This window comes from Pavona decussata, unplaced genomic scaffold, assembly GCF_977016875.1.
Source record: "Pavona decussata unplaced genomic scaffold, jaPavDecu1.1 SCAFFOLD_116, whole genome shotgun sequence".
Taxonomy (NCBI): Eukaryota; Metazoa; Cnidaria; class Anthozoa; order Scleractinia; family Agariciidae; genus Pavona; species Pavona decussata.
Genome location: NW_028145530.1, coordinates 306,822 through 333,844, shown reverse-complemented (window position 1 = coordinate 333,844; position 27,023 = coordinate 306,822). Strand labels below are relative to the sequence as shown.

Sequence of the window (27,023 nt, the reverse complement as noted above, 5' to 3'; positions counted from 1 at the left end):
CAAACTACCGTTATTTTTAAGCTAGAAAGTGTAAATGCTTCTTTTTTACGTGGCCTAAAACAGAATTTGCCTAAAATATTACGAATGAAGTCCACCGCAAGAAAAAACTGAAAAAATAGCGCACCTACGTAAATGTAAACATCAGCCGTTTCTCGACTTGCCACATGGATGAAACGCGTCCGTTGTTTTACCTTTGTATACATTTATGACCAGAAAGTAAAAACAAAAAATCTTCTCTATGCCCATTTATATATAAATACACTTGCCAACCAAGCTTTGCATTTCTGTGTGTTTGTCTAAAATACTGAAGAATCGTGCAACATTGTTACTTACTACTTGACCCATTCCATCACAACCGGTTAACACGACTAAAAACTAGATATAAAGAAATGCTCTTACTTGTCTGCAATCGTTACTCACACTATATCTGGCGATATCACATGCCTGAGGCAAGGCTGAAAATCATTGTCTTAAATTCCGCATATTAGAGATTCTGAAGTTTTGAACAACGCAAATAACTTTCATTGCGTGACAAGTGAAATGCGATACACAAGCGCGCGAAAAGCACAGGAATAAACAATGTCAATATTCGCGCTTGCGATGACAGTGCAAAAATAATTTTTGAAATTACAAGAAGAAATTGAGGCAAGTGAAGGTCTGCAAGGTATATTTGATTGCCGGATTAAAACGAAAATCATGCCCCCCCCCCCCCCCCCCTCCCTCTTCCGGGGACTGTACCGGATTCTCATCATCAACAACAACAACAACAACAACCTTTATTTTCCCTCAAAGTAAAACTGAAATTAACTGAAATGAAAAGGAAACAAATCAAGAGCTTTGAAAACCTCAATGCGGTATTTCAATACTATCCTCAAACAAAAATCCTGCAAAAAGCTAATCTATTTAGGAGAGTGAAGTTTTTCTTTCGCGATGGCACCTCTCCGTGAGGATAAAGCTCAAAAACTGCGCAAGATTTGCAATGTGTTACGCCTAATCAATGCAAAAAGGACGTCCGCTCGCACCCAAGGGACGGAACGTTTATTACGTCCTGGGCCGGGGGGGGGGGGGGGGGGGGTTAGGGGGCGGTGGTTTTCTAAAAAATCGAATGTAAGAAAATTTTACCCCCAAAAAAATCTTTCAAACAAACGTTTTACCCCCCACTGCAATTGTAGTTTGAAAATTTCTCCCCCCCCCCCCCCCCCTCGCCCCCCGCGCCCCCCATGGTGGCGTGGTGGTTGAATTGTTGAGAAGTTCCTGGGCACAACGCTTGGTTACTTGCGGAAATCGCTAGCTCAGTCTGAATCTGAACTGGCAAGAAAAACAATCAGAAGTTAGGCGAAATTCAAGTAAGGGAACGTACCTTAGATCATCTTTTCAGCGTCTTAAAAAAAACGATGTTTTGTCATTGCTGGAGTCTATTCTTCAGTCGTCAAAAGAAGGTACACAGAAGTTCGAACAGCTTGGGATTTGGGAGCAGTACAGGAGCATTTGATGTATGGATGTGAATATATAGATTTTGAAGAACCCTACCATCTCTATTTGTCTTTTAGTCAATTTTTTTGCCCAGATAAACAAGCCTTCAGAGATACACTGCTTGATGGAATACACGGTTTGCCGTCTATGTCATTATTCAACCTATTGCGTGCAAGATATTTGTCGCTCTGAAGAATAGTAGCGATGTGGAGAAGCTTCTAGTCGATTTTACCAACTCTATGATTGATGTCAAGAATAATTGCTAAAAACATTTAGTTGGTACCTTTTGTATGTCTTAAAATTTTACTCCCCTCATTTTTCGTATTTTCGTACAAGATAAAAAATTACCACCCCCCCCCCCCCCCCCTCTAAAAGAGCTCGTTTAAAAAAATTACTTAAGTTTAAACAAGACAAAGGAAATATCTCAGTTACGGTGGTTTTGTTCAGGATTTTTATCCTTCTAATTTTGGAATTTTATTCCTACTTCATTTTTTTTCTTTTCATGGGCAAATGTTGGGACTTGTCCAACTGGTGTAACGCCGATAATACTTGTCACACGACCTGAGTCGAGTGACAACTGGCTTAGACTAGTTGACAACGATTGAGGAAGGAGGGGACAAAAATTTTTGCTTGATTAACAAAGAATCTAACGCCTTCGCATGTGATCTACTGCAAATACCTGGACCGCATTGAGGTTTCGAAAGTCCTTAATTTGTTGACTTGATTTAAATTTAATAATTTCGGTTTTACTTTTCCTGTAACGTTATTGATGAGAATCCGTCACAGACAACACAGAGTGAATCTCCGAGGAGGAAAACTACATGATTATCGTTTCAGTCCACTAAATATACCTTGCAGACCTTCACTTGCCTCAATTTCTTCTTGTTGTGATTTAAAAAATTATTTTCGCACTGTCATCACAAGCTCAAATGTTGACATGGTTATTCCTGTGCTTTTCCTGTGCTTTTCGACCAGAATTTTTTCCAGGATGTGGTTTTCGAGACGAAAACTTTGAAGCTTGCCTCGGGAGAGAAGATCATCATACAAGCTATAATTAGGACTGTCATCCCCTCACGCATAATCAAGCATTATTTAGACTATTGTGAAGAACAAGAGTTCGAGCCAGCGAGCGAGCGTTCTCTCTACCGGATGATTGAAGTGTGTTCGGCCTCCATGCAGAAATCTCTTCAGAGTCTTGAAAACACCACAGCGGAGGGTATGGAGGCGTTTGATCAAGCCTTTTCTATGTTAGAGGGCTTAGCAGATCAGCGTATCAACGTAACAGCCACTCAGAAGCTACTTAAAGATGGGAAAAGGTAGCTGAAGAATCATTTCAAGACACACATCGGACGAGATGAACAATGCAGTGATCACTCCACAGTTTATGCATTAAGTGATACAAATGCCGGGGAGTTCCGAGGGGAATGTGATCACCAACACAGCTACGGATGTGAGCGCTGCGAAAGTCTAAAGGGGGTACTGGAAGAGATGGCGGAGATGCTAAATAACGTAAACATGGCAGAAGAGGAGAGGGTTAGGCTGAGGTTCGAGTACATTGAGAGTGTGCGCACCATAAAGGCGTGGAAAGCGCACTTGCTAAGATCTAAGCCACACAACATGCCCTCCAGAAACTAGACGAAAACTCGTGTCTTGTTATAATTAACTGGGCAATGAAGTTTCTGCCTGTGCAATACAGAGAGCAGATGAGTGATTTTTTTGGAAAGATGGGAAGAAGCTGGCACATCAGCGCTGTAATCAGTAGAGCAAATGTAGAGAGCAACCATGAAGTAGAGTGCTTTGTGCACATTTTCAACAACTGCACCCAAAATAGCTTCGCCGCTCTGTCAGTCTCAAACTTACTGCACAAGGTTAAAGAAGAGCATCCAGTTGTGACAATAGTTTACCTCCGATCGGATAATGCTGGATGCTACCACAATGGGCCTCTGTTGCCAAGTCTTAAAGATGTGGGCGAGAGAACTGGTGTTAGGCCAGTGCGATATGATTTCTCAGAGCCCCAGGCCGGGAAGGATATCTGCGATAGGAAGACTGCTCCGATGAAGGTACACATAAAGCGCTGTGTAAAACGAGAGGCATTACGTCGTCACAGCTGAGGACATGAAGGCAGCACTAGAATCGCATGGTGGTATCAAGGGATGCAGAGCTGCAGTAGTTGAGGTGGACACGACAAGGGAGAGAAACAAAGATAGCAAGATACCAGGCATTAGTGTGTTGAACAACTTCCAGTTTGAGGAGTTTGGCATACGAGTATCGAAAGCGTACAACATCGGCTCTGGGCGCTTTATCCCCTACAGTGTTCTCACAGTTGCATCACAAGGAGATACTGGGCTAAGCGTGATTCAGCCTTTTGGCCCAGCTACACAGAAGCAGGAGGCACAAGTCCGATATCTACTCTTGCGAGGAGACTGGTTGCGTCCTGACATTCAAGAATCAGGCAGGTGCAGAGAACCATATGGACGCGGGAAAGCACCGTCTTGAGGTGGAATGCGAGTCCACGTATGACCGAGTTAGAAGAAAATGGGCGGCAATGGTGACAGGGGTGATGTTCGCTCCGAATGTGCCGTCTACCTTATTGCATGGTGAGGATAGTAGCCGCGCTGCCAGAGCACCTGCTCTTAGACCATTGGGATGGGCTCTGAAGGTAGCAAAACGACCCACTAGGATAACAGATAAAGTCAAGACATTCTTGGTTGGTGTCTTGTCTGAAAAGCAGAAAACAGGCAATTAAGATAGGATCTACTTTATTTATCAGGATTGGTTAATCACCAAAAATAGATAATAAAATCAGAAATGATGGAGTGATATTAAAATCCAAAAATGGCCATAGCCTTAGAGAAAGTAAAATGGGGGAAAATTTTAATTTTGACTGACATGAAAATGGAATTATCAAAAGCTACAAATTCAGCATGAACTAGAGTTTTTTAGGACCAAAGAGATTTTTTCTTAGTGCAAATACATAACAACCTTTAAAACCTTTAATGGCCTTTTAAACTACTTGTGTCTGGTTTATTAAAAACAATGGACTAGAACTACAGCTTATTATTATTATGAGCTTTGTCATAGGGACACTGTTATAGATATTTACACAACTGAAATCAAGGCTTCAAAAAGCAAATAAAAGACATGAACTTGGAAAGAAAGAAAGACTATGTCAGTGAATAGCAAATTTTGGTGGCCACTAGCTAATTGGCCAAAAGGTAGAGGTGGCCCACATTAGCTAGGGATTTATCTTTCAGTACAACAAATAAAGTATATATTGGGACAGTGCACTACATTACAACATAATCCTCACTTACATACAACACTCTGTTCTTACAACTCGATTGCTTACATCACGGTTCTTGCTTCTCATATCCAAACATATACATACACCGTAATTTTAACCTGATCTTCAAGAGAGTACAAAGGTAGGCAATGGATTATTTTTCGACAGTCCCATGGCCATAAGTACACTTTTCTTGGAACAATCAGGTGATTATTCAGTAACTCATTCTTTGTTTTTTTTGTTTTTCGTCCAATCTGAGGAATATTTACCAAAATAATTCATAAAGTTTGACGAATAATGACACTGAAAAACAGAGAGGCGTTTCGATTCTTAAAGTTAATTTTCTTTTATATCGTCATCATATTATATCAAAATAGTGGACCAAGACACAAAACCCAATTACATTAATTGCAATGATAACATAAACCTACTTGTTCACTGAGGATTTTATGATGTGAATTGCATTACGTTAATTACAGTCAAGGTTACGTGCATTTTGACGTCCATCTTTCGACATGTCATGTAACTAGGCCTAAGTCTTAAATGTAAACACAACTGATTTATTTACGGTTGAACTCGACTTTGGGCAATGAAGATGGGTTTATTTGTCTTTAGACTGACGACAGAGAATATCAAAGAGTCAATCCGAGATCGATAAATCGACAGCTTCGAAACAGAGCCGATCGAAAACCTCCAAATTGTTTGAATTTTCCTAGGAGCCGTGCAAAATTAACAGGTTAACATGTTATCAGCCATTTTATGTCAGTCAATCTTAATAGGTTTGTCGTTTCTTTTGCCAATAAGTGAAAAATGTCTTTCTAGCATGTCAAGGGATAGTTGCTATTGAGTCTGCTATGCACGTAACACTGAAAGTTAAATTAAGTGGCTATATTAACTGCTATTTTTTTCCTCCTTTGTGCGTTACGTGAAATAGCGTGACTTTAGACTGGTTGCTCGTTGGCATAAGTTTTTGTGTACTTAAAACTGAAATTATTACAGCTTACGGTAACATTTCAAGTAAAATTTATCTGCTTTTTAAAAAATGAAAACGGCATTTAAAATCGGTATGACTAGTTCTAGCTCGTTTCGTTGCTGAACAGTATTTTGTAGTGTGAACAGATATATGCCAAACAAACAGTAAGCTCTTAAATTGAAAGCGAACCCCTGCAGACGGGAAATTTGCAAGCGGTTTTAAATTAACTATAAACAAAGCCATTTGGAGTACATTTGCACACTTGTTCCAAGTCCACGGTGTATAAACAACTTGATTCGAACACGGTCGAACAAAATAAACTTACTTCAAGTTTATCTTATCTAATCTAGAGTTACCTAGCTTAAAAGATATCGTGAAATCAAATGACGTTTATGTTTATCCGCCAGTGTTGTCTTCCATTGAATGCGGAGGTCGATGAAAGTTTCCGGTTATTTAAAGTTATTTTGGGCAATGATGCATTGTCATAATCTGGAGACTCTTGATTGTATTCTCCGTAAAAACTAAAATCTTAAACTTAGATTTTACCTTACGTTTCCCGTCTTATGCAAGACCACCACCACATTAAATTGAGACGGTGATCATCTTATTTTGACGCAGGAGATCCTAAATGAAGACTATCGGAGTCTCAGTTAGTATATAAGATAAAAGATCGTCTCAAATATTGTCTTCAAATCGTCTTCATTTGAGAAGCGCTTATCTTAATCAACATTGAGGCATCTTACTTTAAGAAAGACCAGTCTTAATTATATTAATCTGAGTCGTTGGGGTCCTTATTTTAAGACGTTTTTTGGTCTTGTGGAAATTTTAAGACGCCGAAGCAGGCTATAAGATACTGCCATCCTACGTAAGATGCAATATGCCTTAAGCTGGCGACACACCTGGGCATTTTATACGACGATCGCAGCGAATTTGATCGCCAGCGAAAATCGCAAGTGATTTTCGCCACCGATTGATGCGGACACACCTGGCGATTTTTTTTTTCGCCGATCGCGGCGTTGTTCATGTGATAAAACCGCCCAACCTGACTGATTGACTTTACTGGCAATTCGCAGCGATGAGCGTATAAATTTCGCGGGAACGGGCACACTTGGCGAATTTAATCGCCGATATCTGACATGCCAGATATCGGCGATTTAATACGCCGATCTCTACTCTCACCATTTTAGTTCTCGGTAAAAAAGAATAAATATCTAAAAAAAAGGCTAACTTGGAAGAAATAGAAAACGCCATTTTTCGCGCGGTCCTTGCTCGGAAACAGCACGGAAACGCTTGCTTCGCGCGCAGGCTACAACACAAAAGGATCCAAATTTTGCAAAGCCCTTCCTGATTGGTTCATTAAAAAATTGCAGACCTCATAGGAAACAGGACTTCTTTTCTGATTGGTTGATTTTGATCCAAACTCTGCAGACACGGAGTCTGGAGGTTTGATCCATCGCAAACTCTCACCTTGTTTAGAACAAGCTGATTTACCGTAATATACTCCTCATGATTAAGCAGCGGAAAGTGGAGAATTTACAAGAATTTCGAGACAGCAACTTCAATATTCAAATAACAAGACATCTGGACATAAAATACGCGCTAAAGCCCCGGTAAACGTGGTAACTTACACGAATTTGACAGCATGCGCGAGACAGAAGATTGAAAATGGAAATGAAGAAGTTACTGTCGCTTTTTATTGAAAACCAAAGATGAGTCCAACAATTCTACTGCATCATGATCACCGATCAGAGGAATGAGTGTAGTGACAATCTGCATTCCCTGCTATTAGAGGTCTCTATGATTTAAAAGACTTTAAGACCAACAAAACAGTAGTTATTGGCCGCGGCCCGGCCTCTGTTTTCCGGTGAATTTACGGTAAGCTAATTTCGATAAGTTGTCTCATTTATATTTTAAATTAGATTTGGTGTAATAAAGTACTATGGATTGAAATTCGTTGTGTTTTCGTTGCTCCATATATCATGTTCAAGCTTAATGGTATTAAACGCTCTCTGTCAGTTTTAATGTAGTGACCGTTGCAGTTAGATTTATACCTTCTTGCTTCGAAACATTAATCAGTTGAGATTCTAAAGCATCTAGAATAAGATTGTTCAAATCTTGAGTTAAGATGAAAATATGACTTACCACAGCACTTTGAATCTAAGAAAAAATCATCTTAATCTAAGACGCCATCATCGTATAAATAAGAAGAAAGTCGTCTTATCCTAAGATGAATCGTCTTCAAATGAGATTTACGCGCTGTCTTACCACAGCACCAGAATTAAGTGTAAAAAACGTCTTAAAGTAAGATTTTAGTTTTTACGGAGTTGGTAAGAATGGGTTACCTGACTGGTGGATGTCTTAATCAAATTATTTCTAGCAATGGATATTTAATGAAGAAAACGATCACGGCTGACAAGATCTCAATATGAGGGTTTGTTTCCGGATCAAAGAAAATAAAATAAAACTTACCGCTTTTGTTGTCCATCATAGTTCGCGCGGGCCATGATGCTGTGAGTTTAAATCCTTTTTATGTTTTTGTGTTTACCCCGCTTGATGCCTTTTCCCCCAAAAGGAAGGCGATAGCAAAAGCAATCGGCGAAACTTATGCCGCATCAATGAACTAGAAGTATTTCCGGGTTACAAGTATCGCGTGAGGAATGCCGGGTACTTTACCGGCGCCGCCTGGGACGAGCATTCTTTCTTTCTTTCTTTCTTTCTTTCTTTCTTTCTTTCTTTCTTTCTTTCTTTCTTTCTTTCTTTCTTTCTTTCTTTCTTTCTTTCTTTCTTTTTTTCTTTCTTTCTTTCTTTCTTAACAATCAAGGTCCCTCTTCTTTCTTGCCCTTCAAAATTGAATGTTTTGACAAAATTGACGGCGGAAAGTGAAACCACCCCCGCCCCCTTCGTCGCCGCCACTTTCCCCGGCTTTATAAGAATTAAGGCCCGATTAAACGGTTTCAGCTTGAACCAAATGTCGGGGGCGTTTGTACAGGTCGTTCAACATTGTTGAAAGACAGTGCATGTTTAAAAGCTTGTTGAGCGTCTGTTGAATCAAATTTTTTCGTTTAAACTTTCATTCAACAATGCTTCAACATTTCCTTTGTTCTTAAAAATGTTGGTTGGCGATGAAGCTGTTTAAACACTCCGTTCATCCAAAATTTGCCCAACATCCGTCCGTTCAACGAAAAAACGGGTCCTAACACAAACCAATATTATAGGAAGCTCTCTGCAGGGAGCACAGGAAAGGCTGCGGATAAGTGAATGAAGATCGACGTCCATTGGAACTAGAAGTTCCTGAAGAGCTTCGTTACACCTGATTATAAAATAACACGATACAGTCGGACCTCTATTAAGCGGCCACTCTCCATTAAGCGGCCACTTTCTAAAGTCCCGAATTATTATTTTGTCAGTAAAGTGCTGTATTCGATACCTCTATTAAGCGGCCAGTTTTCAAAGTCCCGAGGGTGGCCGCTTAATAGAGGTCCGACTGTATTATTAGTCTGCTGTGAGTCCCCTTATCCTTAGCTAATTTAGGCCAGACTAAGTTTTGTTTCCCTGTATAGGGCTTGTGACCAATGACTGTCTGGGTCCACAACCTCATTTTTGTCCTCCATAGTTTTAGTGAACACAAACGTGTCGTGTTTACCGATGCATTTATCATCAGTGAAAGGAAGAGACAACGCTGAAAGGTGAAAATTAAGGTGCAGTCAAATGCCAACGGGGAAGACTAATGCCCGATCCCGGGAAAGACAATCTGAGAAATGTCTAAACAATGCAATGGACTGGGAAATGGGCACTGTTGGAATTGACCCATAGTCTAACGTTGATAGACAGAAAAAGTGTTTTGGTAATAAGATATTTTGGAGAAGTATTACCGTCCGAGTGAGATTTGCGTCATAAGCTTTTTTTATTCTGCCGAGAGTCCCCTTATCCTTAGTTGGATCCTCTTACAAGCCACGTGGAAGTATCATCATGTACGTATTCATATCACTACAACAGCTTAGACAAGAGCTTAAGAAAACCCTTGCGAAAGTCGCCAAACTCCTTATCAGGGTGCTGTACCTCGGGAATTAGGATTTTAATTTATTAAAAAAAGCCAGCAAATGCACCAGGGCGGGGACAAAAAAGCTGTTCAAATTCTCCACGGTGAAGAGAACAAAGCAAAACGGTTGGATTTGTTCGTTCCTGGGCTTTAATTTCATTCTGAACAAAGCTTATTCAGGCCAGGCTAAGTCTAGCCTCCCACGCAGTCGTTTTTAGGGGACTCGTATTACCTCCTCCCCACAAACGCCTGCTTACCCAAGCGCCACATTCCTTTCCCATTGTTTTACTCCGCAAGCACCCTAGCCAATCACCATCGAGGCATTGTTTAATGACATCAAATCAAATTGCTGGTTACAATGGTCGCTTCCGTCTCCCGCGAGCTTTGTACAGTGTCTAGCTGTTACAGTCTTGAGAGATGCGGGAGTTAAGTTGGAATATATATATATTTTTTCACTTCTGGAATGGCTGGTCATGGCTGAAACACCAAAACAAATATCGAATGTGAATGCAAGCGCTTCTTGTGCGACGTTTTGACACTGCTGAGAGAGTCAAAAGCTTCGGGAAAGTGTAATCGATCTTCCCCGCCTGATCGAGTTGACAATCGGTGAAGATATCGCCTCTGACGGGTGCCCAAACTCTGGAGCAGATTTGTTTGTTTGTACGAAGTGCTACGACAGACTAACTCGATTCGAGAAAGCAAAGAAGAATGTAGAAGGTATCAAGGGGAGATCTGCAGTATTTATCAGTTCATTAAAGACTATTAAACGGAAAGTTAAACGACAAAGAGCCGATCAACGTGTGGTCCTTGTGGAAAATGTCGCACATCCCCCCGAACAAATTACAACAACAAAGCGAGTTTCAAATTTTTTTATTGCAGTCAATTGATAGGCATTTACACGAGAAATTTTGAACGTAGGGCACACGGTGCTAAAAGCTCACGTAAGCTCGGTCAAGTTCTGTCTCCGTTGTGATGTTTTTCACTGTTCCCGCGAGAGGCGTTCTGAGGTCAAGGTCAACCTTCCAGATTTTAGAAGGTTCACTGTGATTGGCTTAGCGGCGGAAAGGAATGTGGCGCTTGGGTAAGCAGGCGTTTGTGGGGAGGAGGTAATACGAGTCCGCTAAAAACGACTGCGCGGGAGGCTAGGCTAAGTCTTGCTTCTCTGTATTGCGCTTGTGACCAATGACTGTCTGGATCCACCATCTCATTTTTGTCCTTCATAGTTTTAGTGAACTCAAACGTGTCGTGTTTGCCGATGCACTTATCATCAATGAAAGGAAGAGACAGCGACAGCGCTGAAAGGTTAAAATTACGAGGTTGTCAAATGCTCCGGGGAAGAATGGTGCGCGATCCAACGACAGACAGACAATCTAGAAAACTGTCCCAGCAATGAACGGGGGGGGGGGGGGGGGTGGGGGTGGGTACTGTTGGAATTGATTCATACATAAGACTTCTTCCCACTTGAAAACAGAAAACAGAAGTATTTAGTAACAAGCCTCGGTTTTAATTTGAATTAGAAGGGAAAATACGTTTTTGTCTTAAGACTGCAAGTAACTGACTTCAAAACTAAACTGGGTAGCAATTCAACGACAATTAGGCTAGAAAATATAGGTACCCGTTCAGTGTCAGCTCGGAAATACATACTAGTAAGGAAGAGAAACCATAGGCCCCGTCTCACAGTGCTTTCACTTAATCTGACTCTGTGGGACGTAAACGAACCACTAGGGACGCAACAAATCTCTGGTAGTGACCACCCGCAACGTCTATCTCAAATTCACATTTACATCATGGGGCACTCACAACTTATTACTTCGTTGGTTATGAAATGCGCCAAACGAAGGCTTGGAAAAGTCGATCCCCCATACAGTGTTGTAAATTATTTCTGACAAGCGTCGAGGGGAGGTGATAATAAGATGTTTGATATTTGAAATTGACAATGGGATCGAATAGCCCTTGACAAAACAAGGGCTTATTTAGTACTCTCCGTACAGAGGAAGTTTTCGTCTTGAGTGTGCCTTAAATTTGCATCCCAGATTGTAGACTGCAGAGTGAAACTAGTAATAGAGCGGGATAGTTTCTTGGGCCTGCATTAACATTGTAGTTGGTTAAACTTAACTGGATGTCGATTAATCTTTATTTAGGCACGTCTGCCCTAAATTGGACTTAATCCTATAACTAGGTAAGGTTAGTTTGCTCTCTGCGTTTTAAACCGATTGATGGACATCTGAAAAACCATGGGTGAAAAAGAATAACTCAGATTCTTGCCAGTTAGAGTAAATCAATAAATAATGGGAGAATAATTGTTGAAGAATGTTGGGCGTGTATGTATTAGAGTGAACTCTCTCCAAGGGGGACAGCAGTGGCACCGCTCCTAATTGTCCGTCTTAAAAAGGTCCTTATAGCACTCTGCACGTAGCTAAAGACAGACATCTGAAACCAGCTAACCAAACAGTGCCTACCTCAGAGAGGTGTGCCGCTTTAATCCTTGTCCATTTTGAGAAAATCCACCCGGTATGACTGTATGACACTGTCACTGTATGACCACTGTATCCACTGTATGACACGAAAATACACATTCCTCAGAACTAACAATTTTATTTGTGATACAAATCTTCATATTGTTCTAGTATGAAAAAAAATCCTTAATCAATTTTTGGTCCCCGTGTTCGAGGCGTATAAAAGTGACAAGAAAGTTACAAAAAACAAGATGATGTGGAAGAAGCCCAAATCTCAATCCCAAAGTAGTTTATTAACCGGGATCAGCCAATCAGGCCATTTCCGCCCCAGAGGGCTGTGTATTTTGCAGTGGTTTCGGCTTTGAAAATTTCCACTGTGTGTTACAAATATCGGTCATCGATTGAAAACTCATTGATCTAGCTATTTTTTCAATTAGCCTTTGAAGTATTTTCCCGTGACTACTTGTCTTTTGCGATCTCAACTTCTTCCATTTTTTTTCCACCACATCTGACTAACGTTAGTCAATCCGAATTACAGACATGTGGATCAAAAGTGGACTCCTTCGGGTCCGGCCCTATTTTGAATTGTCCCTCTCAAACTCATTAATAATTCATCGAGAGAAAACAAAGAAAATCACTACTATGACCGTGGTTTGGGTATGTGTTCCTAATAACCATAAAAATTTTGTCATCTTTAGCATTGAATTTCTCCAAGAATAATTGATCATTTGAGAAGCCATATCAAACACTCGAAACTGTGTTTCATCAGATATCCAAACAACTCGAACTCGTTGAAAAAACACAAATGGGACAGAAATGTGATCCCTGCGACCTGAGACATTTTTTTAATATTTTTAAGAATATAGGTAGCTCACAAAATTTCAAAAACTAGTCCTCTTGTCTTAACCGACCGTAAACAGCATAGAAACTTCACAAAGCTGAACTGAAGTGAACCTGAGCCGTTTTCGTACTATGGCACATTGCACTTCAATAGCATGTTATATACCCTGATCTGAAACCTTAGCCCAGCGTTGTAGTAAGGCTGTAGGATTCTTTTAATTTTCGGTAATAATTCTACGCTTATACCAAATTTCAATCGTAAAATAGAATATAATCAAACGTGCGGTAGCCGTTACTGAGCTAACTTGTGGGATAGAATAAACTATCATTCGACGATTTGCCTTAGGACTGAGGTTCTAGGTATTTAAAAGGAAAATAACTAGTATATCCCGGTCGCTCTCAGTCACTACAAAAAAAAGAGCAATGTGAGAAAAAGGCGCTGGATTCAGAGAAAGCCTTCTTAGGTTAAAATCTATCCTGTATATTATTTCTAAGCAAAAGGTTGTTGTTGGACTGAACGATAAGCTATATATTAGAAAAAAAAACACATAGGATATCTTAACTTAGGAAGCCTTTGTAAATCCGGCCGCTACGAGAAGAAATTTTGAGCGAACAAAGGCAGCAACATTAACAAAAGAAACAAAAATATGTTCAAAATTTGTTATATACGCGAAGTTCCCACACTGTGTCTGTAAACAGTAATTATCCCGGCGTAGGTCGGTAATAGCGGGGTGTATGTAGTCCTTGCAACTTTTGCCGGGGCTTCAGCTTGCGTCTGTGTAGTAGTAGCAAGGCATCCGTAACACCGGGATGTCCTCAACAAGACGATAGTTGACTGTACCTGCAAACAGCCGATGGCAACTCTCTGTCTGTGCACTTGAGGGAACCATTCCCGTCTTTTAAGCTCCAAACAACTCTGCTCTCAGTTGCTCTAGTCCCCTAAAAGAAGAAATCTCAATATTAAAAGACTATCACGTAACATTTAGAAGGGTCGACTAACCACTTTCAGTTAAATACGGAAATATAGCAAAGCAAAGCTCGAATAGACGAAATTGGATATCTTACGAAGGTATTAAGAGATCAGTTGCAAACACTAAAAAGTATGGAACCTCACAAAGCATGTTCAGCGTGTTTTCTACAGTTCTCCGACTTACTGTATTTGTGCGTAGCTGACATGTTGCGACCTATTTTCTAACATGGTCGATAGTTCTCCATATTAATATTTTGAGTCATGCTAGAAAGGAAAGTTTGAGAAATATAAGTAGTTGCCATGGAACTTGGTACCTTAGGCTTCGGCTACACTAAACCACTAATATACAGTTGCTATTGGTAGAAAAAGTCACGCTGCGAAAGAAAGCGAGACCAGGCTAGCGTCTCAATGACGGCCCCAATATTCAACCACTGACCATTTTAAACATTTTTGTTTAAAGATAATTAAATTGTAATTATAATTACTCGGTCAAGACAGATAATGGATTTTACAACGGAGAAGCTTTGGATTCGCTCAGGGGGACTTTATCAAGTAATGTGTTTTTGTTTTGTCGCTTGACTCGAGGTGGTTTCGTATCCAATGACTTAATTTAGGGTGGAGGTCTTGCACTGTATTTCAATGGCGTCTGATTTTTTATTTCTAAGGTTGTGATCTTCTCTTGCTACGATTGTGTGTTTGATAACGTGTCCAGCATGTGACCAATGTCCTTAAGGTGTCTATCAATTGCAATTAACGACGCTGCTCTAAGATTGTTATGTTCCTTGAGTCGGTTCCATTATTACCTCTTTTACACACTTTGCAGTAGATTATTTGGGCTACTCTGCATTTCTTCTCCTTTGCTGTAGGGTCTTTTGGATGTACTATTCTAATGGTGGTTTATACTGCCTTGGGGTACATTTTAACCCCTTGTTTTTGGAAGAGTCGTTTGAGTTGTCTTGAAACACCTTGATCCGTAGGGAAGTGGGACGCTGTAATACGAAGTGTCACGCATCAAAGAGCGTACTGATATCAGAGAGTCGGCGAGAACCCTCGGAATACAACTCCTGGTCCAAAACGGCTTAAGTGTAGTTTGTAAAAACCCCTCAAAGACATCGGCCACACGAGAGAAATGTCATCAACCACAACCATAGTTAGGGAAGATGATACTCTCAGAAAAAGAATCAGAGAAGCTATTGAGATACAGTACCGGGCCCCACCCTACACCAAGGTGCGATCTACCATGACATTTTTTTACGTAACTTTCAGCACCTCAATTCACGTGACAAAACAAAACCCATTTTCCGTACGGGAAAGGAACGCTTGTCTGTTACAAATCCATTTTGGATCCTGATCGGGTAAACATGACAGGATGAAGTGGCAACATCTTTGTTAATATCAACGTCCAGTTAACTTAAAAGAAGGCGGGTCATGAGACGCGAAATACATCGGAAGGACGGTTTCTTTAAGACTACCTTCACTAAACCAAACTTCCCATTTTACTGGCGAAATTTTTACTCTTCACTCGCTTAACACAGCCTCAGAAGGATAACATACGACCACCAACCCTCCCACCCTCCTTTGTGTGAAGCAAAAGTAAATCAACAAATGTCTTACCATAAACTATTCTAAACATCATCTTAACAAGAGCTTTGCACTGATCCCCCCAGCAGTACTTCTCATCATAGCTTGATCGCAGTGTTTGCATTTCTTGAAGACGCGGTGCTCTCCCTCTCTCACGGACAGAAGCGATTGCCTTAGCCCATTCACTGGGTTCTTTGGAATCCACAACAAATGATTTGCCCAATGGAAGGTCTCGAAGTGCCTTCCCGAATCCTGAATTACTGCTGACAAGGATGGGAAGGCCTGCAGATAACGCTTCAAGGGCAGTTAGCCCAAACCCTTCTGTTCTGGAAGGCATGATTGCAAGATCAACCTCACAAAACAGTTCTTTCAATGTTTCCTCGTTTGGAGCAAATCTCCTTACAAACAGCTGATCTTCGGAAATACCACACTGGACCAAGCGTTCTTTGACCTCTTCCTCTTTACCATCAGGTGCTCCCACAAAAACCAGACGACAAGAGCTGTCTTTCAGTTCAGCCACAGCTTTTGCAGCAATGTCATATCCCTTGAGATAAAAGTCCTCAGGATCACCGCGGCCAAAGGCTAAAACTTTGAATTCCTCGCAGTCTTCTTTTGCCTGTTCTATGGTTGAAAATTGATGGAATATACCGGGAGTTAGTTGAAAAATGTTTTCGTGCTTCTTACAGGAACGCAGGTAAGATGAAAACTCCCCCTTTAACTTTGGTCCAACTGTCACAATACAATCTGCTAATTCGCATAAGGCTACTTCAGCTTCCTTCTTCACTTCACCTTTAGAAATAGCTTCAGAGTATTCCTTGAACATTGCGAGTTCTTCAGGTGAAGTGTGCACTACTTGCACCCATTTGCAACTGTGGGATTCTTTAATGATTTGGGCTTGTTTACCAAGTTTCGCACCATGTCCCAGTACGATGTCAATGGCAAGGTCTTTTGGTGGGAAGGTCAACCAGACAAGAGGATCATCAAAGCCTGGACGCCTCTTTGCTTCTCTAACGGCAATTTTGTGTCTTTCAGCCTCTCTGATGTCTTTTTCAGAACAAAAAGATTGTGGAACTAGGAAAGTGACGTCGAGTTGTTTGTTTTTTGCCAGTAAAATGGCAAGTGTTCTGTTTATGGTTGACAAGCCACCCATTGATGATCCCCACTCACTTGCCAGAAGCGTAACTTTCAGTGTTTTGTCAGAAGGTCTCGCATCCGTTTGACCAGCTGCGGCCTGTGATGTACTAGGGAAGGTGGAAGGACGTAACGGCTGCAGAAATAACAATTACGACAGGAGTCAATTTAAATGAACTAGTAATTATAGCAACTATATATGTACGTCAACCATACTTATCCAGTGTATCCACTTCTTCCATGATTAGGCATTATTATTAAAATTGAATATTAAGAAAGTATAAGTACAGTCTGTGCCACTTTCTGCATCATACCTGTGGTCAATCCTCTAATCCTTGGTACGAATTTCTAGCAAAAAAATTTTTCGATAAAGACAACCCTATTTGACGGTTTGTTATTATGACTGATTTTGTTATCTCACTTCGTGAAATTTATCTTACCATGACCAGTGGTTACAGGGCCCGAAAGCTAATGCAAAATCAAGCGGATTTTATAATAAGGAAAAAAATAATGTACACTAACTGCTTGTTCACCTGGTGCTCTGAAGAAGCAAGCCAATGTGCAAAGTTGGCGACCGGAACGCTGCAGCTGTTAGCAGCGGCCGACCACTCGCAATTCGGGTTTTCCTCGTTACTTCGCAATTCAGAAAGTGTCCAGAAGTGCAGACATTGCTCTTCTTGGCATCCTTGCTTATGATGAGTCTGGCAGTAGTTGACTGCACGTCCACAACAACAGACTGGGCAAATAACACTCATTTCATATCTCATATTTCTAAGCCAGGAAAATTCATCGCGCATGCACTCGAGCATCGATTCAACAGCAAGCGCACATTTGACCCCAGTGGTGCAATTGTGCAAATCTGCGGACATGGTCATCTTTGAGGATAGTTCTTCGGCCAATTCAAGATTGACATTCGCTCTGTGAACAACAACCTCCACGGAGGAGGAGTGGGATAGAAGGATCACGGAGCATTCTTTGTCGTCAGAGGTAAAGAATCTGGCAAAATTGTGGAACATCTTAAATCTTCCTGACCTCCAGAAATTACATTTTTCTCCCCACTGAAAGAACCCTAGGACCAGTCGTGGAAACAAACCCAGAGGGACATGACCATTTCGGAATTTGAGAAATAAAGACGGCAATTTTGCAGAGGCAACTAGCTCAGCAACCTCCTTCTGTGGGTGAGACTTCAACATTGATGGCACAAGGTAGCTCCTGCTTCCAGAGGCATCTGATGGCAAAGGGCACAGTAAGCTGAATTTCTCCATAATTCCAATGAGACTGTCACAAGTGTCCTTGTCCTTAAACAAAGGCTTCCACACATGTACTAAAAGGTTTTCATCTAAGATTCCTTGCTCTTCAAGTTTGAGCCATAACTCTAACAGTTTGTCATCTGTGCACTGGTGAGCTGGCTGGACAGTAATCACTTTTTTAAACACGTCAATCAACCACTGAGGATCCAGGATTACCAGTTTATTCAGGGCTGGTGAGTCATCAAAATGAATCAGGCTTCGCAGGTCATGCAAGTAGTTTATCAATGTCTCTAACTCTTTGTCCTGATCAATGTTGCAGTCTTTTGACGCAATAACTTTTGCTAAATCTAAGGAAATGCGTCTCTGTCCACCTTCCTTCATTGCGTTAAGAATCTTCTCAAATTTTAACCACTTGATTGGAATGTCTTCTTTAATGTGAGGTAAATTTTGAGCAGTAGTGCGAATTTTCTGTCGCAAGCGCATCACCTCGGAACACTCAGACTCAGTCCCTGACCTTGTGTTATCCACAACGAACACACCAAACAAATGGGTGCCATACGGCTTTTTCCTCAGACAACCAAAGATTTTGTCAGCCAGGTCTCTAGGGTCGCAATCAGTGTAGGGTGTATCTGCATGAGTGCAAACCAAGAAAACTGCAGGTAGCTTCTTAGGGAGACCCTCTGACTGAGATTCTTTTTTCTGGTCGTCTTCACCACTGGCTAGGGAGGCCACAGACATCATCCAAAAATCAAGATAATCCAAATTTGTTTTTGGATTGAAGCGCTCCGGGGATTTCTCGTATACTCCTTGTTTCAAGGGAGGCTCAGCAAACTCGTCAGGATTTAGACTGAGGTCGTAAACCAAACAATACATTGCCCGTGGTGACATGAAGAGCGGATGGGTCACATAGTAAACTGACTGTCCAGCAAAGTCCCACAAAGTTGAATATACGTCTTCCCTGTTATCCTCGCAGCCACCTTGAAGCAGGGTTTCAGTTACCGTGGCTACCTCTTCTGGAACGCAAAGAACGGAACTGTCAAAGTCGTCCTCTTGATTCTGTTCCAATGCATAACGTGATACTTGTGATCCGTCTCTGCTCGACGTGGCTCGTGGTTCGCTAGATTTTTCAGCCTTCTCGGAATCACTTAGTTGTTCAGTTGGTCTTGGTTCGCTTGGTATTTCTGTGATTTCAGAATCCAAAGTAGTTTCATTTTCCTCGGTATCTGTTTCAACCTGGGCGCTATTACTCATTTCTTTTAAGTTATCGACAATCCACATTGCTGTGTGATAATCAAAGGAATTGGCTTCTTCAGCATTCTGGTCATTTTCGGTCGTCCCTGTTCTCCAGGTCTCAGTGGTCACCTTGAAAAGAGAAGGATCGACCTCTATGCCCACAGTACTGTTTTCCTCTGGATTAAAGCAAATCCCTTTCAAAGATTTCTTTAAACTTGTCTTTCCTGCACGGTTTTGTCCAATAAGCATAATTGGAACCCTCTTGACAGACGTTTTTCCTTCAGCAAGGGCCTGGTTATAGGCTTCCAAAGCGGCAGGACCACGGGCAAGAATTTCAGGAGGAACTAGAATATAAAACAACAAAAGAATAAATACCCGTTTGGTCATCCGTCATATTCAAAACTCTCGATGGTCAAACATTTACCATGATTCCATTTCCGGAAGTAGCAGAAAAGTTAAACTCCCTTTCGAACCCTCTCTAGAGTTAAAGTTGTCCTTTCTGTACAAGAAAACCTTGTTTATGAGGGTGGCACTGCCTTGTAGTACTCACTCAGTACCATAAAATTGGACGGAGCAATACCACCACTCTTCATCATTTGATATACCAAAAATGGTATCAAACAAATAACTAATTATTGGTTATAGTTGTATTTTTTTTAATTTAGAGATTTCCATAGCAACAATATAAGCCGTTTAAAATAGCCATTAATTTAGCTTTAAGTTATTGTAACTCCGGAAACAAGCTCGTTTACACATATCCTTTTTACTTTCAAAACGTCAACCACACCATGTCACGCGTAGTGTCTATAAGAGTTAATGTTAAAAAAAAAAAAGAAAAAAGCAAACAGAATGTGTAATTTATTGGTATCAATTCCTGGAATCAGTAGTGGTGGCTCACGGCAAAAAATGCTGATGATCTGTTTTGACAAAAGCTGCCAACAAAAAAATAATCAAGCGTAAAAGCGTACGCGACAATGTCGAAGGGTAGTCTGGGAAATACCCAATCGATTTCAAAATCTATTGGGTATTTCTCAGACTAACTTTTGGCATTGTCGCGTACGCCTTCATGTTTTTTTTTTTTTTTGGACGACCTTTTTCGAAACAGCTGTATTCATGGAATTCAAATAAAATTACTCGTGGCTTTTTCCTTACTTGTTCCTGTCGATCCATTCCCGTGAATCTCACTGACGACTAACCGTAGGACTTCCCTTACAAACAATAGGAACTCGGGTATCTTTCTCACTATGGCCTCTGGTTCCCAAACTCCACTGCTAAGTAACCTGTCCCACTCTTCGCAGTGTAAGAAGAGATCAGGCTACGGAGATAATGAAAAGCAGAGTTTCATTTTTTTTTTTATAGTTAGCTGCTCAAATATTTAATCTCGGCAAGCGTTCTATGGACAAGATGCCTATACTGGCATTTACGCGTGATCAAGATCTTTATTTCAACACAGCAAGAGAAATCCGCAAAGCTGGTGGGGTCGTGCATAACACAAACGAGAATTACTAAAACAATAAGAATTACTAAAATAGTATATACAAACTATAATTAAGAATCATTAAATCACATATAAACAGATCTCCAGAAATCTTAAAATCTGTCAAAAAAAATGTGTAACTAGTATTTTGATTTTTGATTGTGAAAGTGATCAGCCCAGTATCAACGTCCTTAAGAAATATCAGATAATCCCTTCATTTCATCGTGACACATACCTAGACACGTATGCTTAGTTTGGCCTGTAGATAACAATTCATTCAACGTGGATACCATTGGAAAAGAGTGTTGTGAGAATCTTATTTTTTGGTGTAAATGCTCTTCGTGAAATCGGAAAAAAATCTAGGAAACGGATGTATTGCCTGTCACAGCTCAAACGCTCTGGTCTCGGCAAACAGGAGCTAATTCAATTTTATCGAACTTGTATTCGTCCCCTTACTGAATACGCTTGTCCAGTATTTCATGATAGTCTTCCAAAGTACCTTTCAGAAGAGTTAGAGAGGATCCAAAGAAGGGCAATGCGCGTCATTTTTACCTTCAAGCCCTACCCAGAAGCCTTGGCTTAGGCTGGTCTCGAAACTCTTTCAGCAAGAAGACAATCACTGACGAACAAGTCTTTTTCAAAAATCACAGAAGACAGGCATAATAAACTCCATGTTTTGCTCCCACAGAGGAACACCTGTCATTACAATTTAAGGAAGAAACGAAAATTCAACGCTAATTTTAAGACAAATAGATTAAAGAACTCATTCCTTCCTAGCAATGCGCTCAAATTGTATTTTTTGTCATTTTATAGCAGTTTCTTAACCTTTGAAATTTTTTTTTTAATTTTATTGTAAAAAACTATATAATTCAACCCCCGGGTTTCAATTTAGTTTTAATAAAGCATCTATCTATCTATCTTCCGTTAAAAGCAGGATTATGCAATGAACTTGTGCTGCTTCTAAATAGCCCTTGGCGTGCGTCAAACGCTCTGATCTGCGTCGCACGAACCGATCCTTGTTACATTCTTAGTTTAGCCAAACTTCCACATTGGTTAAACATTATTCAGTTGCAACAAGGCTCTTGCAGGCAAATTATGCGTTTCGGTTTGGTTCATGTGAAGTTCGACGTTTGACCCAGTCAATATGTATTAATTAGTCGTTACTTGATACAGATCGGTGAACCTGAAGAAATTCTTTCCAGTTGAAGTTCACTGGGAATCAGCTCCGACTGACAATCGAAGAAGATAAGGAGAGGCGCGCTTAAAGAAAGGGTTATTCATTCAAGTAGTTTTGGTTATGGTCAGCTGTTGCGGTGTGGATTTTTTGAGATTCATGCTGTTTTGGCGGTTTATTTCACTGTCACTCGGGTCATTCAGAAAAGGTCAGACCACGAAAACAAGACTATTCTCCCTTACGAACGAGGTAACATGCATACAGTCTTTGCTTTGGCTTTAGTCTGGGTTTGTTCTCTGCTTTTTATGGACCGTAAGTACGGACTGACTTTTTAGGTCTCTTGTACAGACAATACGGATTATCAAAGGATCACGAGCCCCGACCGTTTAGGAGATGCAGATCAGTAAAGGACCGTCACCTGACCGAATTTTCCTTTTACAGTCTACATACCGTACGCATCGAAACATTTTCACTGGCCGTGACGTTCAAAAAAATGCATAGTGTATTTCCTTGCCTTTAAAGACCGCACAGTCTAAAAAGTTGTCTAAACAGACCTTATCAGTTTGTGTATACTGATCCACCACAAAACGCTTCCTTCAGTCGTTTTCTCTGTAGACCGTAAAGTTTACTTACTGGTTCCCTGTATTCGTATTTCCCCATGACGTCACCCCATGTGTGTGCCCTCGAGAGGATAACGGCAAACCCTGAATCAGTGGTAAACAGGGTTCTTTTAGACAACCTTCTTTTGGTTAAATGAAATCCCTTGGGCAGATCCTCTGGGAGATGTAGTCCAAATCCATCTTTGTCATTCAAAGTAAGTCGAGATAGGTATGCTAATAAAGGCTGTTGCACTTGCTCATCTGGAACGGAGTCTGAGGCCAGACCTTTTTCTGTGGTGAGATATAGAACGGATCAAGATTTACTGCACTGAAGTTTTACTGATAAACAAAAATTTCAGTGGATAAACTTCATTTGTGCTTAAAATAATTCCCGTTGATGGGATACTACGCAACTAAATCGGGCTTGAAAGCAACCTCGTTCCCAGGGCCTTTTCCCTGGTTTGGTAGTGGGGCGGGGTGGGAAAAGGCCTTGGGATCGGCTGCTCACATGATCTCAGAACACCCAAATATCTTGGGTGTACAGAATTATATATCATATTTTATACGGAGTTTTTAAGATGCGGGTCACTTCGAGTGAACCAAAGTATTTGCCAGTGTTTCGTCGAGTTAGATTTTCTATAAATAACGGTAATTTTCCATTGCTAAATCTAAAACCTCTTCAAGTGAAGTGTTTTGAATATCTGCTGAAAGGCCAGGATGTTATTGGAGTCCTACCCACTGGATTTGGAAAGTCAATGCTCTTTCACCTCCTACCTCATTTCATTCCTGTCAAGACCATGAAAAACTTAGTTATTGTAATGTGCCCTTTAAATTCCATCTTTTTGAAGATCAGCTGAAAGTCTTAAAAGTGCGGAGGATAACCGCTGATGTCTTGCAAGTTGCTGTAAACGAAAAGGAACCAACCGAGAACTTGTTCAGAAAAGAACATGAAACAAGCGAGTACGTGCTCGAGGATTCAACGAAGTTTTCTCGAGATGTAGTTAATGCCAACCGGCTTCAATTGTATTCGCCCAACCAGGGGCTCTGTTAAGTAAGGAAGGTCGAGAGCTTATGGGAAGCAAAGTCTTTCAGGACAATGTCATTGCCTGTATTGTTGATGAAGTTCATTGTGTTGAATTATGGTGTGCCCTGTCATGTTTGTTATAGGCTTACCCTATATCTCGGAAATCTAAATAATGGTCACGGCACCGACAAGTATTAACATTGCGACTACAATTTGGTGAAAATCTGCTCCATTTTCTATCTGTTTTTAACCCATGACAAATTTTACTATTTACACTGCTTATTGAAACATCATACATTGCCTCCATGCCGTGTTCTTACATCTGGAACACAATAACAAGATACTACGAAATAACCATACTTACTTTTCAACGAATTGTGTTGTTAAGGACATGTCAGAAATTAGCATGGGGGAGGGTAGATATTTTCAGTGAAGCTATGACAATAAATGAACCTTTCAGGAAGGGGATTACAATGCACCGACCCTCCCTTGGAGCTCGTCCTAATATTCCATGACCATCCCCTGGATAAACAAAACGTCCGAATTCTATATAGAGTGGTAAAGGGGAAACGAATTCTATATACAGTGGTAAAAGGGAAATGATTCAGTACTTTTAATAACGCAAACGTGAATTAAAACCTGTGTATAAACAGTTCTGTACAAAGGCAATCAAGTCCATCATCATTCCATACTGGGTATCAAACACATGCAAGGCGACTAGAACTTTTCAACACACACATTTTTCCTCTAGCTACCCACCAAGAGTCAAAAAAGGATTTCTTTAGGGCAAAGCCCTAAGACTCAAAAGAACAAACACCTCGAAAAACAACATTTTAAGCAAAAAGACAACACCCCAAACAAATATTGCCTCTCGTTACACAATATCAACCATCAGTGCCCAGCCTCAAACATGTTTTAATGAGAAAATGGCTCTTATGGTATCAGCCACCCTTCAGGACCGTCCGCGCGCGGATCGCAGTAGCGTTAGTTGTTTTTATAAAAACTCCTATAAGCCATATATTTTTTAAAAGCTTAATAATTCCAGATTATGGATTTGAACTAACAAAAACTATTTACTTAAATGTGTTTCGAAATTGGAAGGCTTTGTGTAAAAGTACACGTCTCTATAAATTATGTTCCACTCCCGCCGGAAATAAACGGAAAAGAAAAAAACAAACAATTAACACCGCATTCGCTTCTCAACACGTTCCACTAAAAAACAGTGTCTCAGATTTTTGACAAGTGCGTTTGTTTCTCTTTTATTAGCATATGATGTTGGGGGAGGCAATAGGCCTTATCACGGTTTTCGACGCCATTTTGACGAGTAGGCAAACAGGCTTGAAATAACAGTGTTAGTATGGAAATCCGATGTCAAATAATTTTCATAAAACATCGCTTCTGAAAAATTCATGAATTGGAAACTTTTGGCACTAGGAAAAGGATTTTAAGAAAAAAATTTGAGGGATGTAGCTGTGCCAGAAAGCGTGCAGTCGTGTTATAAACTTTCCATACATTTCCCTGTATTTTTTTTCCCGCGAGCTATTTTTGGAGCAGTTCACGGCTGGTTCGCTTTACAGACAAATGTATGGAAAATTCAAAACACGACTGGACGCTTTCTGGCACAGCTACATCCCTCCAATTTTTTCCCTCAAAATCCTTTTCCTAGTGCCAAAAGTTTCCAATTCATGAATTTTTCAGAAGCAATGTTTTGTGAAAATAATTTGATATCGGATTTCCACACAAACACTGTTATTTCAAGCCTGTTTGCCTACTCGTCAAAATGGCGTCGAAAACCGTGATAAGACCTATTAGTCAACACTCCCTGAGGAAAAAAGCTCTAGCTTTTAAATCAAAAGGAGTATTAAAATTCGCAGACACGGTTTTGAAGAAGAGATATATGGCATCACTGGCCAAATTTTAGCCAATTGAAATTAATTGAAAGGCTGCCTACTTGGAGTTCAAAACGTGCGAGCCGATCGGCAAAATTTGTGTTCGGAGATAAAATAGAAAATACATTTTTGGCGGCATCCTACTTGGAATGGGCCAGTTATAACACCTAAAATTTTTATTCTGATTGATATCAGAGAGGGATTAATTTTCCCCAACAATAGGACTTTGACAGGTAACATGTATAACAGGAACAACCTTTCGCGGCAAGCAGCGGGAAATAACTATTTTGCTTCCAGTCAGTTCTATTACACCGCGTGTAGACTAAAGACAAAATTTGTTGAGATAAGTGAACGTACATGCATAGTAATCGTTTAATTTACAAACAACAATACGCCTTACATGTAACAATAAAAATATATTGTGTTTATTTCTTGAAAGGTTGGCTAGGTTGGTAAAGATGCCGAAAACCAGTGCGAAATCAACAGGAACGAAAGCGAAGCCGCCGAATGTCCACCACCGATTGCTCGAAGGCCAAGAACTGAGGCCCGGTTTATTGTCTTGTGGGACGGACAGCTTTCATTCTCGCACTGGATTCTCCAGGTAGAACCAAGTCCATGCTTTGTCGCTGCATTTTCCATGACTTGGACTCTTCCCTGGCAAAATCGACAAGATACAGACTAGTCCCGTTTCTGAAGGAGCTTTTCGCTCGATACGATGGCTAGACCGCCTATTGTCTTCCCATTCCATCAGCAGATGGGGTCGATGAGCTTAATGTATGATTTGCCAGTAATCAGAGACCCATGTATGCGCAAAGGATTTTGGGATTGCCAGGGGGCAAACATAATTTGCTAGTCGCTAGAAAGAAGTGTGTGGCGTAAAGTTGTTTCTTTGTCAAAAGCAGTGGTTTTGGACAAAGAGTAACGCATTTTCGCCGTGATTTTGTGAGAAGCGGAGGTGACTAATGTTGGCGCGTGGAAATTGTAAGTTTTCATGCGATTGATGCGATAAAATCTATCGATAAACACTCTTATACGTAAGGTTGATTGTGAAATCTACTGAGTCTACATCAAGTTATTCTATTGAAAAAGTACAAACTTAGGCAGCTTAGGTGTAAATTTGAGGGGATTGTCTCAATAAAGCCTTTTCAGTTGTAATTATGTGTGTTGAGATTGTTTTCTTTTTAGTTACGTACGTGCGTTATAACTTCATGGCTGCTGAAAATTTTACCCAAACAAAGGAGAGAAATTATTGTGCTAGGGTATGGAAATTACCGAGCTATTGCGCTGTGGAGGGTTGAAACAAGTGATAGTAAACACGGGGAAATCTGCCGTGGCCAGAGCAACGAGAATGCTAACTCAGGATAATTGTGTAATCATTCTGTGGCGTAATCAAAACATAGGAGGAAAATACTAATTAAAGCTCCCGCTACACAAACCTCAGAGCTACAGAGCGGAGCGAGGCGATATTAACAAAAACACAAACGGACTAAAGAGGACTTTAAAAGCCCTCAATTTAACGCATTGCATAGCTTTCAAACAAGCTACAATGATAAAAAAGGATCAAAAGACAGATAACCCTGATAAGAAACGCAACATCTTACGACAAAAGAAAATAGCCGGGCCCAGCAACA

At 40.6% G+C, this 27,023-nt stretch overlaps 2 protein-coding genes, 1 long non-coding RNA gene and 2 pseudogenes across 5 annotated transcripts in view; 2 read left to right on the top strand and 3 right to left on the bottom strand.

The window, feature by feature from the left end:
- Positions 1 to 27,023, bottom strand: part of LOC146469828 (uncharacterized) — a 173,006-nt gene that overhangs the window by 51,525 nt on the left and 94,458 nt on the right. The gene's annotated exons all lie outside the window — the stretch shown is intronic.
- Positions 2,505 to 3,850, top strand: LOC146469835 (uncharacterized; annotated as a pseudogene).
- On the bottom strand, positions 3,942 to 9,055 carry LOC146469834 (uncharacterized). The gene is made up of 2 exons (XR_014867141.1): positions 8,199 to 9,055; positions 3,942 to 4,193 (listed from the first exon to the last, which is right to left on the bottom strand). It is a non-coding gene; the product is annotated as an uncharacterized LOC146469834 (long non-coding RNA).
- The window catches only part of LOC146469832 (uncharacterized), a 47,964-nt gene continuing 34,425 nt past the window's right edge, over positions 13,485 to 27,023 (bottom strand). The window contains exons 8-12 of one of the 2 annotated variants that reach the window (XM_085122803.1): positions 22,514 to 22,764; positions 20,382 to 20,544; positions 17,280 to 19,573; positions 15,649 to 16,882; positions 13,485 to 14,003 (exon numbers count right to left, since the gene is read on the bottom strand). In XM_085122803.1, coding sequence (XP_084978929.1) covers positions 13,996 to 14,003; positions 15,649 to 16,882; positions 17,280 to 19,573; positions 20,382 to 20,544; positions 22,514 to 22,764 — 3,950 coding nt within the window. In that variant the 3' untranslated portion in view covers positions 13,485 to 13,995. Of the gene's footprint in view, positions 14,004 to 15,648; positions 16,883 to 17,279; positions 19,574 to 20,381; positions 20,545 to 22,513; positions 22,771 to 27,023 lie in introns of both variants that reach the window. The other variant, XM_085122802.1, reaches the window with a different exon arrangement.
- Positions 22,777 to 23,814, top strand: LOC146469833 (ATP-dependent DNA helicase Q1-like; annotated as a pseudogene).